At 34.9% G+C, this 20,467-nt stretch overlaps 1 protein-coding gene across 7 annotated transcripts in view; it reads left to right on the forward strand.

Moving 5' to 3' along the window:
- The window catches only part of NAXD (NAD(P)HX dehydratase), an 86,174-nt gene that overhangs the window by 16,134 nt on the left and 49,573 nt on the right, over window positions 1-20,467 (forward strand). The window contains exons 1-6 of one of the 7 annotated variants that reach the window (XM_051984190.1): window positions 306-597; window positions 4,692-5,064; window positions 7,737-8,510; window positions 12,303-12,453; window positions 15,558-15,603; window positions 18,722-18,810. In XM_051984190.1, coding sequence (XP_051840150.1) covers window positions 7,880-8,510; window positions 12,303-12,453; window positions 15,558-15,603; window positions 18,722-18,810 — 917 coding nt within the window. In that variant the 5' untranslated portion in view covers window positions 306-597; window positions 4,692-5,064; window positions 7,737-7,879. The other 6 variants (XM_051984188.1, XM_051984189.1, XM_051984192.1 and 3 more) reach the window with 6 other exon arrangements.

Genomic DNA, 20,467 nt, shown 5'->3' on the forward strand with positions numbered 1-20,467 from the left:
CAGAAAACGTTTTTCTGATTGCAATATGTATTTCTACAGTGTCTGGCACATATTAGATGCTTAATAAATGCTTGCTGATTTGACAGAATTCTCAACAAATACGGGTTTGTTTACAGCATAGCTTTTAAATCTTCCTACTTATTTTCTAAGTTCTGTACAACACTTTTTCCATATCTCCCCAAACAAAGCAAAATAAAACCACTAAACATGCCAGCAGACATGACCTAGCCAAAAAAAAAAAAAAAATCACAAAGGAGGACCAACAAACAATACCTTGGCTTACAGGTTTTTGTAATAAGCTTCACAAATAATACTATGGGGGAAGGGGAGGGAAGACTATTAATTGTAAAAGCTTCGAGTAGAATTTTGTCTGTAATGTCAATCGCGAAGGTATAGAAGCAGTGATTGGCTGAGGGAGGTTGAACTCCCTCTGCGGGAGAGCCAGAGAAAAGAGCCAGACTTCGTTTTGGAAAACGTGCTTCCTGCTGGCAGAGTTTGGACAGCGGCAAACCCGGAAGAACGTCCCAATGATCGTGATTAAACGCTTCTATGGTTTGTTAGCCCGAGTTGGTCCCAACCCCCCTAAAGGCATATTAGGTAAGAGAAGATTCAGACCCCGATTGGGGGAGGGGATTTGAGACTGTGTTTAAAAAGAAAAACACAGTTTCCAGGCCGAATTCACTGTCTGCAGGAGATGATAATTTGGGGAGAAACAAGGGCCAGAACTGTGGGGGTGTCTCTAGCGGCTGCGGCCGCGGGGCTATCGGCTCTGCTCATCTGTCATTGGCTGCCGCTGGATTCAGGTACACGCTGCAGTCCTCGTGGGCCTCTCTCTGCTGGTAGGGCGGAGGTCAGGAAGCTAGTACTATGATCCATTTGTTGCGGAGCCCGACCAGAGGGGCCTGCTAAGGCACAGCGGGGGAGGGGAAGCGCGTTGGAGTAGCCCCCAGCTGTAGATTCCGAGGGGTGAGTGGCTTCGGAGAGAGCGGACTCCGGGAGGTGTGAATAGGGATGGATTTGGGGAGAGGAGATGTGAACTATGAGATAGGCTCGATTAGCCTTATTCCCTTCTGAAATAACCTTGCCCCTCCTTCGGTATTATAGTCTCTTTCCTAGATTCCCGCTGCGTTTCTATTCGGAGCCTTACGTTGCTAAGAGCTAGGGAAAATGGCTGGGGCTTGTATTCTTTAGGGCGGGTAGAGGGCAGTGTGTGGCCTTCGGGTGTCGGTTGCGAGGGAGCATTCCTAGCCTAACCCCTCTTTTCCTGGGGTTTCGAGGAGGCGGGGCGCTCCCTGCCCCCACTCCGCAGAAAGGAGGCGGGCCGCTCGAGGAGAGTGGCTGAGCGCTGGGAGGTTGGCGCTGGGGTGTGCGCGGTGAGGTAGAGCGCGCGTCTAGATGACGGAGCTTCAGGGACTGGGGCGGGCAGGGGGAGGAGAAATGCAAAGTAAGGGGTGTGTCTGTTTACGAATTGTGGGCTGGGAACTGTAGCCGAAACAGCTTTGCGGAGCCTGCCAGCTAGCGGAGGTCCGGGGGGGAGAGAGCTGTTGTGCGCGCCCCTGGTTTAAGGCGGAAGCGGGTACCTGGCGGAGCGCGTTGACAGCGGCGCTGCTAGAGGGTGCTTACAGCTGAGCTGCACTCTCCTGTCGCTGAGCTGAGCTGAACAGCCGGAGGCTGAGGAGCTGGGGACTGAAGTAGCTCAGCCCAGGAGGGATGCTGAGGCCCTGGTGAAGGGCTTCGAGATGGGATCAGCTTGGGATGAAAAGACTAGGTAGCGAGGGTAGTAGCCTGCGGTAGGCTAGGCTGGATGATCATTAAGCTGGGGAAACGCTGGGAAAAACGATGAAGAAAACTGAGGTGGCTGTGTTCTCACAGTAGATTTACTTGTGTTGGAAGAAGCTGGAGCACCGCTACTTTCACGCTACTTTTGAACTTTTCTCCACACCCTAGCAGGAGTATAGGACTGGGAAAGAGGTGCAAGCTGCCATCTCTCTCTTAAGGTTCCTCATCCAGAAGTGTAAAAACCTCTAGTTGGGTTCCATCAATTAACGCTTTCTTAATTGCCTCTTTGCCTCCTTGTGCCCTACAGTCAGCTCCCTAGCTCAAGGTTTGATGTGCTTGTAGATCACCTTTTACTCCCTTCTTCCTTTTCCCACTCTTTTTGGCTCGTTCTGCTACACCCCGTGTCTTTCTCCATCTGAAAGAGGACTGGTAGTAGGAAGGGGCCACTTGCTTTTCTCCGGGACTCTGTTCTGGGGAAGAGGACGGAGTAATAATGATCACCGCGGGGTTACTGGGGTCTGACTTGGAAACCCTGGGCATCTGGGGCAACTTTCAGAACGGCTGTGTGTACTCGGACGTGGCCTTCAGTGAGGGGGAAATGGGTTTCACCCGGACCTCAGAGCAATGCCGGTCAGCGTCCTAAGGCTTGAAGTGGCCTCCCAGGCAAAGCAACATGCGTGCAAAATCTGCTAGTCCTTCCACAAGATGGACTGCATCTTTAACTGAGAGTTCCCGGAGTACTCGGAGAAGAACCTTGTGCAGACTATGATCTTGAGGCAACTATCGAGGCAGCATGAGAGACGTGGAGGCTCCTACCACAGCCTAGGAACTATGGACATCCTAAGGAGACGGGACAAGATGGATGAGGCAGACTGATGTCTCCCTAGAAGAACTTGGGCAAACACTTTTCCTTTGCCCAGTGTCCCATCAAAGTGGAACATCCCCCTTTCACCATCAGGTGCTGCCCTGCAGTGGTGAGTATTGTGCCCAGGGCCTGCGTATCATAGATGAGGTTGGGGCAGTAAGTGGATGCTGAGGGATACCATAACACCTGGGGGTCTCTTGGTTAACTAGATTCTACAGCGTTCCCCACCTCTTACTACTGTCTTCACCTAGTGCTAAATAGGATTAACTACTAAACTATTTCTGAGGGGGAAGAGGTCCCATTGACTTTTAGAAATAGCTTAATATTTATTTCTCTAATTAAGCCTTATATTTCCTTCAGTCTACTGTAAAAGGGATTATCATATCCTTTTTAATTATCTTGTTAAGTATGGACTATACAAGATGACTTGCAATTTTTGATTTTTTTGGCAATTCAATTTCCTAATTGACTTGTAAAGTCAATTTGTAAACTTTTTACAAGTCAAAACTTCTTTCAGGAACAGTTGGTTGGTTATAATCATTCCATCTGTTTTCTTATCTTGACCTAATCATTAGAAAGCTCAATAAGTTTTATTTCAGTGATAACTTTTAATGTATTTCACGTGTATTTGAAATTTTATTTTATTTTTTTAAACCTTTTTTGTAGTTAGCTGGGAGGAAATTTTCCCTGAATATGTTTGAGATTTCATTTTAAAAGTTTACTTGCAAAAAAACCCCTAAAAATATTCGAACTCCAAAGTCCAGATTAATAATGTCTTGGCCCAAGTTTGTAGGCCCCTGGGGTTCTCCTCTTATTTCAGACTAGAGAAGTGGGAAAAATTCTTTTTCTTTCTTTCTTTCTTTTTTTTTTTTTTTTGGCTGAGGCAATTGCGGTTAAGTGACTTGCCCCAGGGTCATACAGCTAAAAAGTGGTTAGTGTCTGAGATCAGATTTGAACTTAGATCCTCCTGACTTCAGGGCTGGTGCTCTATCCACTGTGCCATCTAGCTGCCCCAAAGTGGGAGAAATTCTTAACAAAATTGATTAATGCACTTTAAAATTTGTCATTTAACACACATAAGAGGAAAAGGGAGTGATTACCAAAGCTTGCATCTTCAAAAAAAGTTGGAATTTATTGGCATAAATAATTCTAGAAAGCAATCCAATATAAGTGTATATACATTCCTGACCATTATTCCCTTTTATTTTTTAACCTGATGTTTAATTTTGATTTTTTTCCCTAAAATCTCCGGTTATCATATTGATATTGCTCATAAGAAGATGTTTGAGTTGCCTTTTCTCAAATCTTGTATTCCTTCAGAAAGCTAATGTTTATACTAAAGTACTTCTGAATACAAATCCAATTAATTTATGAAAGTAGACTTAAAACCTATTGTGAGTGACAAAAGTGTTTGCTGGCCAACTTAACTGAACTTCCATGTTTAGCCTTTGGCACTCCAGCTGTTGGTGAAAAATGCCCTTCTGCCTTATTTAATTTTCAGGGATGAAGCACAATATCTTAAGAGATGGTCCTTTTTTTCCCCCACACAAACTGCTATGTGATGAATGAGAGTGCAGTGTGTCTGAAAGAGAGATGTTTTTCACATTTTTCCAGTGCCCCTATGAATTATACATTATGCACTAAAAAATGGACCCATACCTCTCTCCCACTAAAAGCAAATTGGACATTTACCTTACTTTGATAATGTTGTCCTCTTGCCTCCACTGACTGTTTTCACAAGTTTGTCTTCCAGAGTCCTGAAAATATTTGTGTGAAAATCAGAGTTTTTTTTCCCCAAATGGAGACTCTTTAAAATACAAATCAGAAAATCCCCCTTATCTAACAGTTATAGCCATATCTGAAAACATGACATTGGTTAATACCTGTGAACACACACTTCACAATCTTAGTATACTAATGAGCCATTCTTAATTCTTGTTCAAGTGTTTTGATGAAAGTTTCTATTTAGCTGACATCAAATAACCCTACACTTGATCAGAGCTTATTTTTTGTGTGTATGCTTATTCATATCTACTTTTTGATTCAGGCTTCAGTCTCATTGATGTAGAGAACAACATCCTACTTCTGCCTCAATCGAAAAGATCAAAAAACCCCGACATGCCAATATGACTCTGGACAAAATGATGGAGAAGTTCTTGCAACAAAATATGGAAACAGAAGAAAAATTTTATAGGTATGAAGAGAAGAGGCTTAGAATTGAGGACAAGAATCGATAAATGGAACATACCCAAGAGCTGTGGATGTTGCAAGTACTGGGACAGATGTTAGCTGCAGTTTCTTCAACTTGACACAAAGGTCACAGTGCAGATCACCCAGTTCATCTCAGAGAGAAAACCATCCACCCTGTGGAGAGAACGTTAATTATAATACTATGGCACCAACACTTTCTCCAATGATAGGTACTCAATTTTATAGTATAGCTAAAGAGTATTTTTGTTTTGAAAACCATTTAATTAACCCTTCTGCATTGCAAGGGATGGGGGAAAGGCATGGATGGCTCTTTAGTTAGAAATATGGCACCTCCTACGATCTGGAAAACTCATTTAAAAGTTTTTGGCTTTCCCTTCATACCAGAGAGGTCTGAAATTCTTTAATTTTCTTTTATGGGGTATTTATATTGTATTTTATTATGAAGTTAGGCTTAAGTATTTGGTCACAGCTTCTGTGTCACCTTCATGTGTTGTCTGTGGTTTCTGCAAAACTCCCCCAAAATTCCCATTTAACTTCTTATGCTGACCCATGATATAAGCTCATTGAAAAAAGTTAGATGTGGGAAGGGATAACTGTAGTGATCCAGGTTTTCTAGTTCTAATGGAAGGAAGTGAAAGGGTAACTGACTATGGATTTTGATTTATGTAGTTTCTTTTGTATTTGATGGAAAATGTTTAATGCCTTGTTTTTAGTGTTGTTTTTTCAGAGCATAAGACTTACATTATTAGTAACAAAGACAAGTTTTATGACAGAAAGTCCATTATAAATCTACAGAAAGTGTGTGTCTAAGAAATTTATTACTGGTGTTTCTTAATTTCTCTTCTTAGTGCCAAGAACAAAAGATACAATTTCCAAATTAAAATTTTCCTTTTAGAGTGTTTTTCATCTAGGGCTGTTTGTTTTAAATGTTAAAGGATAACATCAAGCAATAAATTAAGTTCTAACCAAATTGCTATTATCTTTTGTGTTTTAGCAATATTATATTTTACTGGGTTATAAATATTTAAATTGAAACACTTCTAACAAATATTTAGATCATAGGTGTATAAATTTTAAGACTTTGAAAGTAAGTTAAAAATAATGTTTGCATCACTATGTATAAATGCTTTAATAGAATATAAATAAATAGTTTGTAGATAATAATGTAATTAGGATTATTTATTACTGTAGTCAAGGCACTTCTGTTTTGCAAGTTAATCTTTCCAATATCTAAATCTTTTCTTCTTTTTCTGTGAACAGTAGGGAATTCTTGATTTTTCATCTAGTAATCCCATAGAATTTATTTGTGGAAACATTACTCTTTTCAGGTACAAGGGATCTTTACACACACTATTTTTAGACATAACAAAGAAAGATGTGTGCTCTTGAAGGCTGGAAAAGGAAGCAAATAGTTCAATTAATTGATTTTGCCTTTTTGAAAAATATTTGATTCTTCGAAGACTCTAATGGAATAGAGAAACACTTAACAATATATTTAATTCTGATTTTATGCATGCTTATATTCTATGTACTCCATGTATATCTTATATACTATATTGTATTCTTACTCACATAAGAGCCAGGGTTCTTAAAACCATTTTTGTGATGCTGAATTTTATGGCTAGTTAACATAAAGATGGAATTTTTTTTCAATACAAGGTTAGGGTCTCTGAGCAATCTGTGCTTTCACCTCTGGGGGGTCCATGAACCCCAGATTAAGAGACTTTGGGATAGACCTTAGACTAGTGTTTGAAAATAGAGATACTTCAGTAACTAATATGTATTATCCATTTGGTATGCAGATGATTCTTTGTTCTTTTTTTTTTTTTAATTGTTTATTTTCAGGTAAGGATGTTAGGAGAATTATATCTAAGAGATATTTTTAAGTGTGTAATTTCTCTTTTTACTTGGAAACAACAGGACTAAATACACTACTAATATCAGAGATCTTAGAGAATATATTTCCTAGTGATTTCAAATTTTGTTTTGTAAAATATTGGCATATAAACTACATGATCACATAGTTAGTGATCCCATTTGCCTTTGAAATGATATGATTTTAAAGATTGAAACAGCAAGTCACACAATAACTAAAACTATATTTGTGTAAATATGCAGTAAATCAAATTGGATAGCTTCTAAAGATATATTTTGCATGTTTGAAGAGTTAGCCTGCATAAAAATAAATCTCTTGTTTTGGTCCATATATAAAGAGCCAGCATAGGTGAACACACACACACACACACACACACACACACACGCTTATCCCTTCCACACCATGACTTTCCCTATCATGGTTTTTCTGTATTTCAGGTCAGCATAAGAAATTACTGTAAATGGGAATTTGGGGGGGAGTTTTGGGAAGTCACAGACAACACACAAATGTCAGCAGGACAGTACAAAAAAAGGTTTAAAAATTCAGAAATGCATAAAATATATTATGGTATTGTATAATATCAACATATTTTTAATACCATATATATATATACATATTGCTAAGGCAATTGTGACTTGCCCAGGGTCACACAGCTAGGAAGTATTGTGTCTGAGGCCAGATTTGAACTTGGGTCCTCCTGACTTCAGGGCTGGTGCTCTATCCACTGTGCCATCTAGCTGCCCCATGTTTTTTGTTTTTTAAAAGTTAAAATAAGAAAAAAGTTAAAGTTTACAAAAAGAATGTGAAAGCCAGAAAACTAAAAAAACTAGAAATGTGGAAAGATTTAGAAATTTAGTTAACTCGTAAATGCATAAACTGTATATACTGTTATGTATAATATTACCCATTCAGTATTTTACCATTTATTAATTACTTAATATATTTTACCATTTAATAACACAAATGAACAGCTACACAATTTTTTTCTTAAAATTAAATCTATAGTAAAAGAACTGCGCACTGGTTTGGGGATGCCAAGCTTGTTTCCAGCAGTCTTTCATGTGACATCTCGCGGTGATCTCAAGTGATCTTTGCATCTCAAGTTTCGTATATCTTGTGTCGTTTATACACTTTAAACTATTAAAATCATGGGTCCCAAGCGTAGTGCTCCTTATGGTGCTAAAAGTATTCCCAAGAAACAGAGGAAAGCTATGAACTTGGAAGAAAAAGTAGAATTGTTAGATATGCTGCGTTCAGGCAAAACAACTGCTGCAGTGGCCCGCCATTACTGCATTAGTGAGGCAATGGTAAAGCAGATCAAGAAAAATGAGAAGGAAATCCGTGCAGCCATTGCCACAGTTACACCAACAAATGCAAAGCATTTGCATAAATCCCGAGATCCACATCTCTCTCAGGTGGAGAGTGCAACCTTCTTTTGGGTGCAGGATTGTTATAAAAAAGGCATTCCAGTAGACCCTGGCACCATACGAGCAAAAGCTAAGGCCTTATATCATTTTCTAAAGAAAAATGAAGGTGAAAAACCTACCTGTACAGATTTTCAGGCCACTAAAGGCTGGTTTGAAAATTTTAAGAAAAGGTTTCGCCTATGTAATGTAAAAGCAAAAGAAAAGGCTGCACCTGCCCCTCAAAAGAAAGCACCCTCCCGTCAAGAGGCAACTAAGAAAGGTCCTGAAAGCCAGAAGAAAATGACCGAAGAGAAACGCAGCATTCAACTTCTTCATTTCAAGTTAAATTGCAAAGATGTACCACAGGTTAATGGTGAGTACAAGGAGGAAATTTCAAAGATTAATTTTTTTTTAATGTCTTTTGTTAAACATGCAGGACATTAAGTATTTTTCTCCTTAAATTGTTTGATTTTTTTTTTTAATAAATTTCATATTTTGAATTTTAAAATTTCTTTTTCTTACAGTATTTTTACTTTACATTAACTTACTACATATAGCCTAGACCAAACATTTAATAATACCCTATAAAATGCCCCATTAAAAAAAAATTTCAGACTTCTGACACAAAGGGAAGACCAAAAAATTTTATGCATATTTTCCAGATCGTAGAAGGGATAACTGTGTGCATACACACACATTTGTTGATTGGACTTCTCTCTCTCTCTCACACACACATACACACACACACACACATATACACACACACACACGTTTATGGGTTGGGCTTTTTTTTGTGGGGTGTACAAAGAACCAGTGATAGCAAATTCAAATAGAAATGCATCCCTGTGGTCTGTATATTGACTTAAAAAATTAAAATTTATCATTTATGTTGTATTTTAATTTATTTGTTAAACATTTCTCAATTCATTTTAATCTAGTTTGAGCCACTTTCAATGAATTTTGTAACTACTTATAAAAAACTGCATCTTGACATTTGTAGCTTGGTGCATAAAAAGGCTGTATTTGAAGTCCGGAGGATGAGTTCCAGTCTTACCTTTCAGCACCAGCTATATATGACTTTGAGCAAACTCATTTAATCTCTGAGTCTCAGGCAACTCCATAGACTTCTTTTAAATTACTGAAGAGTTACTATCTCTCTGCCTCTGTTACAGGTTATTTTAGTGAAACTGATCTTTGACATGTTTATTTATATAAATTGTAGTTTGTTTTTTCAACACTGTGACTTGAGAAATTGTAGGGTTTTGTTTGGTTTGTTTTTTGTACTTTCTGTTCCTGAATAAAAGAAAAGTAGTTCTTTAAAGAATTAATGAAATTGATTGTACTTGGACCATTCCAAGTCATGGACCTATCACATAAAAATTTGCCTTTACAATTATGTAGTTGGTAATCAAGCCATTTGACACTAAAATGATGATGGATGGATGTTGAGTCCCAAATGAAATACCTGTAAAGATGTTCATTGTAGTTGTAGCTGAATTGTTCATCGTAGTTATAGATGAATTCCTTTTTCATTACCAGTTCCTGGACATGTAGCTAAATCTTATTATTGTAAATTTTTCTTTCACAAAGTAAAAACCTGTGCCGAAAGTAGTGGCCTATATAGATACATATATGTTTTTTGGTAGTTCTTTTCATAGAAAAATCAGCAGCAGGGGGAAAAAAAAGAGACCCCAGAAGACCTACGTGTAATGTTTCTTTCTCTTTTTTTCTCTTTTTCTTTCTTTTTTTTCTTTCTGCCTCCTTTTCCTTCTCTTTTTTCCCTTCCTTCCTTCCAGTATTTCCCCCCCACTACATGTAAAGATAGTTTTCAACATTCATTTTTGTAAGATTTTGATTTCCATATTTTTCTCTCTTTCCTCTCCCCTCCCCAACATAGCAAGCAATCTGGTATAGGTTATAATATGTATAATCATGTTAAACATATTTATATATTAGTCATTGTGAAAGAAGAATCAAAACTAAAGGGAAAAACTATGACAAAGAAAAAACAACAAAAGTGAAAATAGCATGTTTCAATCTACATTCAGTCTCCATAGTGCTTTCTCTGGATGTGAATGGTGTTTTCCATCTATGTATAAAATTTAATCTATCTGTGGAAAACTGAAAGATTTAGTCTTGCTTTCCAAGAAATGAGATGGAGACTTTATAACTTCAGCTCTTCCTTTACGCTTTTGTGGCAAGCCTAGAAAATAAGGGAATAGAAAGGGGTTACGTGGGGAGTGTTTCTTTTCTTAGTTCATTGGCATTAATGAAATACTTATAAGGATGGAAGGAAGAATTAGTCAGCTGTGTTTATTATTTGAACAGTTATTTGTTGATAACTGAAGGCTTATACAGTAATTGTGTTTTGAATCATTTTGTGAGCATTGTGAGGGATGGGAAAAGGGAAAAGGTGATACTGTTGACTTGACATTTCCAATGTGGGGAGTGGAGTTTATCTCTAGTCTAGGGATACGGAATTAGTCTGTGATTTGGTTCACATAGAGAATTCATTTGAGGAAAGTCATTTCATCAGTGAGGAAAATCATTTTTGGCATGGTATCTGGCACCTAAATATATAATGTTTATTCATTATACTATGCAATTGAAAATCTTAAAAAAGTGTCTAGAATGCTGATGAGAGGTGGACTTGCTGTGGGTCATATAGTCCTTCAGGCTTCAGAGGCAAAATTCGAAGCTATGTCTTTTGATCTTTGAGACCACTGTTCTCCACTATTCCAAGTCTATCTTTTTATTCCAGATTAACCAGATGTTGAATTTTTTTTTAATCCATAGAAATATTCAGGATGATTATAACTGAATTAATGTTTTATCAACATTTTCTGAAAATGTAACTAAATTTCATTGTTATCGTATCTATTATCTGCATTACCATTATCTCTAGATTATAAAAATCAAGTAAGCAAGAAATAAACTTGGAAGAGGGTCTAAAAATACAAACCTTTTCTAGGAGAAAGTCTTTTGGCAGCTTTTTGCCTTCAGTTGAACTTGTAAAAGCTGCTTTTAATTTTCTCAGCAAATGAGTTAATTGTAATGGGGAGTGTTTTTGGCAGAGAATTAAGAAAATGTGGCATATGTTTGCAAAATTCCTTTTTTTAGCTCTTAATTTGTGATGTCTCTGTTTCCCAGCTGACACGTTGGGCTCTCTGAATTTGTGGCCAAAGTCTTTTGAGTCTGAAGCTACAAAGGACTTTGCAAAAGGAAATTTATCAAGCAGGACCAATTAAAATTTCAGAAGTGTTAACTGATTTTAAAATCGCCACATAAATTCTATTAAAATAAAGTGAATGTTCTATATTTGAAACACCAGTTGTTCTCTACTACTTCAAATAATTAGTGTCCAAACATGTTTTCAAAATACACTTGAAAAAGCTTTTTAAAATGGGGTACAATAAACATCCAGATTAACAGTAAAATATAGCAAATACAAATTTGGTATTCTTATTTGAAATGGCTGTCATGTCCTTCAAAATGTTGACTAAATTAGGATATTTATCATCATAGTAATAATATCTAACATTTTTATAGTGCTTGCTGTGTGCCAAGCACTGTGCTAAAAACACTTTACAATTACTATCTCAGTTGATCCTCACAATAACCCTGGGAGGCAGGAACTGATGTTATTCCCATTTTACAGATGGAGAAACTTAGACAAATAGGGTAAATGACTTGCCAAAGGTCACACAGCTAGATCAAAACTGGATTAGAACTCATGTCTTCTGACTCCAAGTATCTATGTTTTCAAAATGACTTCTGTGGGAGAGGATAAACAGCAGTTCTTTCTATTTCCTGATATTTTCAAATTGTCATCCAAAATATCCAGTGGTTAGAAGTAAAGTTTTCAAAAAGCTAAATGTATATGTCAGTTTTACATGAAAAATAATTGTTTCTATAAATATATAAAGATTCTCAGGAATTTTTAAAGTCTATGTTAAAAGTGTCAAGGCATGGTAATGTGTGAAAAACTTTTTTTTTAAAGAAAATACTAATATCTAAAAGCTGGGAGAGTTTTTAAAAGATAAGCTTTCTGAAAGTTTTTGCTGTTTATAGAAATTATTCTTATATGTCTGTAATCCTCTACACTAAAATTAGAGATTACTTTTCATGTTATTATGTGTTTTTTTTTTCTACTCTCTTCTTTTAGCTGTAGAGAAACCAGTTTTGCCACGTAAAAGGTCCTCAGTAAAGAACATGGAGAATATTTTTCAGCTGGTGAGAAATGTTATACCCCCTTTAACAACTAAAAAACATAAAGGACAAGATGGACGAATAGGCATAGTTGGAGGCTGCCAAGAGTAAGTTGAAATGTTTTAAATGTTATTTTACATTACTTTTAGGGCCATATGACAAATTTTTTTTTTAAATCTCCAAAGATATTATTAAAATATTATTACAGGGTGGTAGCTGTGATGTATGTAGTAATGACTAGGCTGATGATCAAACCAGAATTCATTGACCAGTTTCTCTTTTACTGTAAAATTTCTGTGTGATCTTGGATAAATCACTTTTTTGATGCGCTTCCATTTTCTTATCTGTGAGGAAGAGATTGGAGTAGATCAGAAGTGCCAGACTTATCTGACCATATTAAAATGTTGATTGGAAAATGTTAACAAATTTTTTTAGGAAATATAATACAATGTAGATAATGTTAATTTGTCGTTTTCTAAGTCTGTAGGTGGTTCCCAGGGACCAGTTTCTATTTTTTTGAGTTTGACACCACTGAACTAGATGACCATTGATGAATTTCTCTTACTCTCAAATTTCTATGATTGTCTCCTAATCCCCGCAATAATTAATGATTAATTGAATTGGAGGAAAATACTCTTAAAGCCTTCGGTTTTTACATGAAAAATTGTTGTCAGCTGCACCATAGTGGATTGATGAATTTGCTAAGAATCTTGTGTAGGAAATGTGAACAGATACCAACTTTTTGGCGGCAGAGAGATGGTGCAGTGGATAGAACTTGATCAAGTCACATTACCTCTCTCAAACTGGCCATGTACAAAGAAGTTATGTTTCACTTGTTCTGTATGTATCTATCACTCCTCTATCACAAGTCCTTTAGAATTGGGATTGGTCTTTCTATTTATCAAATTTCCTCACTCATTCAAAGTTTTTTTTTTGTTTGTTTGCTGAGACGATTAGGGTTATACAACTAGTCAAAGTTGTTTTTTTTTACAATATTGTTTAAATTGTTTTTCTAGTTCTGCTCATTTTGGTCAGCATCAGTTTGTCTGAAAACATCTTCATTTCTTAGAGGTTTATATAGTATTGTGTCACATTTATATACTATATCTATTTCTTCATTTCCAACTCTTTGCTTCCTCAAAAAGAAAAGAGGTATTATATTTTTATTCATATGAATCCTTTTCCTTTTTCTTTATCTCTTTGAGTTATAGATTTAGTATATGGGGTGGGTCAAAGTATATGCATGGTTTAATAATAACAGGCATACTTCCAAGAGTTTTCCAGAATGATTTCTTCAAAAACTGTTTGATATGTATTGGTAATCTGGATTTTTAGCCCTAAAAACTATCTGTTCATATCCTTTTATCATTTGTCTCTTGGGGAATTCTTATAAACTTGAATCCATTTTCAGTATATTCCAGAAAAGACACCTCCTTTCTTATGCTCCTATTAGAATGTACTCTCTCTACCTTTTGAATGTTTTTTTTCTTTAAAGATGTTTTTTAAATTTAATTTTATTTTTTCCAAGTGACAAAAAATAGATTTTTCTCCCTTTCACCAATATTTCCACTATCAAAAACAAACAAACAGACATCTTTAACAAAAATGGATAGTCAAACAAGACAGATTTCTTCATTGAAGGGGGTCTAAAACGATGTCTCATTATGCCCTAGTCTGTCACCTGTCTGTCAGGAGGTGTGGAGCATGCTTTATTTATCATTGGTTCCCTGGAATTTTCAGTTCATTTTTACAGTATTGTTTTTATTGTATAAATTATTCTTATTCTGGTCATTTTACTTTGCATCAGTTGATGGAAGTCTTATAGGTTTCATTGTAGCTGTTAAAAGGGCTACATATTGACATCCTTCTTAATAAGAAGGAAACTGGTAGAAATAATATTATTCATTTTTTTGTCCTGAATAATGTACATTTAATTCTATGGACATGATATTTGTTAGCTTTAATCACTATTTTTGTGAATTTGGTACTCACCCTTTTGGAAATTCAGTATATGTAGTGTTTTGTGTGTGTTTGTGTGTGTATCATTAAGATAATGGTAAATATTTAGTGTAATGCCTAGTAGATATAATAGACACTCAGGAAATATTTATTAAATGAAAGATCATATAGAATTATTCTTAGTTTAAACCTAATATTATTGAAACTTTAAAATGAAACAATTTTTTTATTGTCTTATTGAGAGAAGCAGTAGATGGAGGACCAGTTTTAAGAGTGAGAAAGATATGTAAGTCCTTCAGATATAATTTAGTTTCTAAGATTTGGAAAAAATCATTTAATTTGACAATATCCTAAGAACCTTTCTAAGACTATCTCTATGGTATAAATGAGTTCCTGCTCTGCATTGGTAGAGGGAACTTCTATATCATGAGTTCCTTGAACTGATGAAATCATGGATTAAGGGCTCTGCACCTTTTCCCTTCCCAAAATTTAATAAATCATACATTTGACCATTATCTCAATTGAATTTTCCAGTTATGCAGAAGAACATAAAATATAAATAGTTTTGACTATTAACCTTAACTTCATGAGAATATCTTGATAACAATTGACATGTTGTCATTTTTCAGTTGAGTCTGACTCTTCTTGTTTTCTTACTGGTGTAGTTTGCCATTTCTTTCTCCAGTTCATTTTATAGATGTGGAAACAGGAGGGCAAACAGGATTAAGTGACTTGCCCAAGATCACAATCTACAAAGTGTCTGAGACCAGATTTGAATTTAGGAAAATGAGTCTTCTTGCCTCCAGTCCAGGCACTTTATCCAGTCAGCTGCTCTAATTGACTTAAGATTTGAAAAACACTTTATCATTTGATCAATGCTAGTAGATATGGTATAATTTATGCAAATTTTAGATAAACTAGTAGGCTAAATAGGTACAATTTATGCAAATTTTAGATAAACTAGTAGGCTGAAAAAAAGTATTCAAAATTGTTATTCAAAATTGTTCCTATATAGTTGACATTAAGAATTTATTATTATGATGTATTTATTATTAAGAAATTATCATTATGTATAATATTTTTAAGGATGAGCGAGCTTTAAGTGGTGGTAATTTTTCATTTTTCATTTTTTTAAATTTAATTTTACATTTCATATGATTTCCATCGTGATAACTGAATACATTTTGGAGATCCTTAGAGAATCTTGCAAGATTTGTGGGTTTAAATATTTAAATCTTTTTTCTTTTTTAAGCTACACAGGGGCGCCATACTTTGCAGGAATTGCAGCCCTCAAAGTGGTATGTTTATTTAAATTTCTTAATTTCCTGTCTGTTTATGTCTTATCCTAATGGGAACTTGAGTGATACAAATCAGGAAAAAAAAAAAAAAAGCATTTTTTAAAATGAAGTAGTAAAATTTGTATGATGTTTTGTTTTAATGTGCTTTAAAATTACTTTATTAATTTCATGGATACCTTTGTTTTATATCATCTTCATTTACATGTATATCATTTTCCTACCTAGAGAGTTATTGCTTAAAACAAAAAATTAAAAAAAAAATAGAGTATAGTATATGTTATAGAGTTGGTCACTCTTCACATATATATAGATAGCCTTCCCTTCAGGCAGCCATTTGATTCATTTCATATGTCTTATTATCCTAAAATGTAGCATAATCTAGGAGCATGTTTTGATATTATCTTACTAATTAACTGAATATACAATTTATTACCTAATCAGGACTAAAATGACAAAATTATTCATAGTATTTTGGTTGTGTGAAAAATTTTAGCCAGTCACCTCAAAGTCTCATCATTTCAGAAGATAACTTTTTTCCATTTTTGCAAATACTCAGCTCACTCATTTTACCTATTACTCTCTCAAGAATCTTCTTTATCAATATGAGTTAATTTATTTCTTAACAAAATGAATTTATTAGTCTTTTTTCTTTTCCCCCATTAGCTATTATAGTAATTGCTCTTTAGATTGTACTATTAGCTTCTGATTGTACATATAGAATTTTTTATGTTCTATGTAATAATTCTATAAAATAGAGAACATAAAGTAGTGCTCACAAGAAAGGAACATCTCTTTCTTCTCCAGAATTATCTTTGATTCTTATGGATTAAAGAAAGCTACGTTTCCTGGTACCATTGGGACAAATATTCTATAGAGGAATGACGGAGCTTTTTTTTTTTTTTTTTTTTTGACATTCCATTTGCTTATTTGTATTTGTAGTCTTCCTATTGCAGGAACTATTTAAACTTTTTTGTGTTATAGACCCCTTTACAGAATAATGCTTTTAGATGCACAAAATCGTTAAAAAAGAATTTTAAAAAACAGTCGCAAGAAAAACCAGTTATATTAAATATGGTTATTTAAAATAAAACAAAAAAAAAAATCCAAATTTGGAGGCTTCCACTACCCTGGTGGGAACAGCTGTCAGAAAGAATAGGGAGGGAAACAACCAACAGTAAATTTGCCAACTAAGTCTGATGACATTTGCAGTATTTCATAATATCATACCACTACAAAGAGGAGAGAGCTGCATTTATTTAACCATCCTTCAAAGTCACTGTAATTACAAAGCACTTGGGGTTTTTTGTTGTTTTTTCTCTTTATATTTTTAGCATTTATATAGAACTTATATAGACTAAGGTTTGCACAAGCATTTTACAAATATCTCATTTTATTCTTCCAATTACCCTGAGATGTGGGTGCTATTATTATCCCCACTTTACATATGAGGAAACTGAGGCAGACAGACTAGGACATTCTTGAGTCATAAATCTAGTAATTATTTAGGGCAGGATTTGAATCTAATTCTTTCTGACTCCAATCTATCACATAGCTACATTTATGTATAGTTTTCCTTGTTTTGGTTACTTCACTTTATCAGTTTCTATTAGTTTTTCTACGTACAGCATTATTGTGCAGGAGGTATTTCATTCCACTCATATACCAGATGGGTTAGCCGTTCTCCAATCCATGGGTATCTACTTTTATTTCTAGTTATTGACTACCACAAAAAAGAGCTACTCTGAATATTTCAGTGCATATGGGATCTTTCCTCCTTTCCTTGACTTTTTTTTTTTTTTCAGTTTTTGAGTCAAAGGATATGGACAGTTTTATCAATTTTTTAAAAGCATAATTCCAATTTGCTTTTTGGAACTGGTTCAACTATTTACAACTCCACCAACAATGTCTTTTAATATATCTCTCTGCAGTGCCTCTATTATTAACTATTTCCATTTTATCTTCCATCTTTGCCATTTTGTTGGGTATGGGTAAAACCTCAGCTTGTTTTTCATTTCTTATACCAGTGATTTTGAGCAACATTTCATATTAATATTTCTAAGTCTGTAGAATTTTAAGTTCTTTTGAGAACTGTGACAAAAATCCATTTGTTTGAGACTGAATATTGCTTTAACTGAGTAATATTCACAAGGTTAGTCTTGAATTTCATGAGTGAGTGCTACAATAAGGATATTTTGCTCATTACAAACTTCTCCTGTTTCTAGTTTTTGTTGTTTGTAACAAAACAAAACCAAAAACCTGACATTTATTCATGTATTGAGTAATTGAGAATATCACTTCTGCAGCAAGAAAAACACAATGCAAACATCACAGTATAGATCATGGCTATAAATTTTCAGAGAATAGGCTAATTTAAAAAAGTGAAAAACATGTTAGACAAAGAGGTGATTTAGGGCAATTCCAATAGTCTTGTGATGGAGAGAAGCCATCTGCATTCAGAGAGGATTATGGGGAGTGAAAGTGGATCACAGCGTAGTATTTTCACCTTTTTTGTTTATTTACTTGTTTTTTTTCCTCAGTTTTTTTACTTTTAGTTCCAATTTTTCTTGTACAGCATGAGAAATGTGGAAATATGTTTAGAAGAATTGCATATTTAACCTATATTGGATTACTTGCTATCTAAGGGAAGGGGGGAAGAAAGAAAGGGAGGGGGGGAAATTTGGAACATAAGGTTTTACAAGGATAAATGTTGAAAACTATAAAATTATTATTTAAAAAAAGAAAAAACATGTTAGAACTGTTAGATCTCTTTGCATATTGCATGTAGGTTTAATTTGGTTTTTAATTTATAGCCTCTTAGGTAGTGACACCCACTTTACATATATTTTTTCCCTTAGATTCTTTGCATTTTGATCATGCTTAGTTCATATATTCTCTACCCTATAACTATATGTGTTAATTATGTATATCTCTATACAAATAAAAATGTCAAAAGCTAGAACTGGTTTTGGATAAGAGGTTTTTTCCTCTATTATTCCATATAGTGACTCATTTAATATTAATTGTCTTGTTCTTAAGTGAAATATTAATGATAACTTTTTTAGTTACCCAATAGATGATCTAGGTTACAGTAAAGCTTTTTTTTTTAATTATTTTCCAGGGTGCAGATCTCTCCCATGTATTCTGTACCAAAGATGCAGCTCCAGTGATTAAGTCATATAGCCCAGAGTTGATTGTTCATCCTGTTCTGTAAGTATATCTTTTTGGATTTACTTAAAGAAACTCTCCCTTTAAGTTTTAGGAAATTTTTTCCATTAATAAGCAATTACTGAGTGATTGCTGGGCATAAATCATTTTACCAATTGCCATGGGAAGATATTAGAAAATAAGCATCTAAGAGCAGTTAGATGTGCCACAGATAGAGTATAGGGCCTGAAATCTGGAACTTATCTTCCTGAGTTCAAATTTGATTCCTGGGTCACCCTTACTAGCTGTGTGACCCTAAGGAAGTTGATTGCCTCGGTTTTCTGATCTGTAAAATGAGTTCAAAAGGAAATGGAAAACTACTATATTTGTGAAGAAAACCCCAGATAAGGTCATGAATAGTTGGACAGATCAGAACAACAACAAACTAGATAACCAGAAAGAAAATAAAATGTTATTTTTGTCCTTAAAAAACTTAAGATTTAGAGGAAACAAAATATCAGAGCTAGCATTTAGATAATGCTCTAAGTTTGTACACAGTATATCTAAGTTTGTACATATGTTATCATATTTGACAAAAATCAAATAAATTTGATATATTCATAACATAGTTTCTATAGGATGTAGAAATTCTATAAGTAGAAGGCAATATTCAACTTGTTGAACAACTTTCTAGCCTAAATGCTATTCAGCTACCGGCTTCCATATAGCTCACATTTAAGTTTTGGGTGATTTAGCAGTAAGGGAGGGTTCTTTGCATTCCTGAGAATCCAAATTGTTACTCTAACCAGACCATAAAGGAGAAAGTCAGGTAAGTTTATGAATACCTTTCCATTGCTTGTTTCCAGCAACTTTTCTCAAATCTCTTAGAGATCATCCAGGCTATCTCTCTGTGATTTCATTGGCATGAGCATTTTCCTCTACCGTGGAGATCTATACCTTCTCTGAAACTTATAGTATTAGAGAGTTGTCAAAGTCACTCTCATATTAATTGACTTACTCAAACTTACCTAGCCTAGCACCAAGGCCAGCTCTCTATCCACTTTACTTTTTTGCCTCTCATATAGCTTAGAAAGTAGAGGAAAAAAAGATAATGAAAGATGGAATTAAATTAATTAAATTAATTAAAATTAAATTAATTCTCATGGAATTAAAAACCTTTAAGACTAGTCAACCCTTGAAATGCTCATTATTGAAGAGTTTTGGAATAACTTAATGTTTTACTATATACAAGCAGATGCTGGTTTTAGGATGGTGGGGTAGAACACCTGTAGCCACTACCCATGAACTTATCCTCCCTCCTGGCATGATAGATATATTTCCTATCTCAATAGATTGTGTTTTTTTAAATAACTTTTTATTGATAGAACTCATGCCAGGGTAATTTTTTACAGTATTATCCCTTGCATTCACTTCTGTTCTGATTTTTCCCCTCCCTCCCTCCACCCCCTCCCCCAGATGGCAAGCAATCCTTTACATGTTGAATAGGTTACAGTATATCCTGGATACAATATACGTGTGTAGAACCAAACAGTTTTTTTGTTGCACAGGGAGAATTGAATTCAGAAGGTATAAATAATCCGGGAAGAAAAACAAAAATGCAAGCAGTTTATATTCATCTCCCAGTGTTCTTTCTTTGGGTGTAGCTGCTTCTGCCCATCTTTGATCAACTGAAACTGAATTAGCTCTCTTTATCGAAGAG

The sequence above is a fragment of the Antechinus flavipes genome, chromosome 3 (assembly GCF_016432865.1).
Source record: "Antechinus flavipes isolate AdamAnt ecotype Samford, QLD, Australia chromosome 3, AdamAnt_v2, whole genome shotgun sequence".
In the NCBI taxonomy this organism is placed as follows: domain Eukaryota; kingdom Metazoa; phylum Chordata; class Mammalia; order Dasyuromorphia; family Dasyuridae; genus Antechinus; species Antechinus flavipes.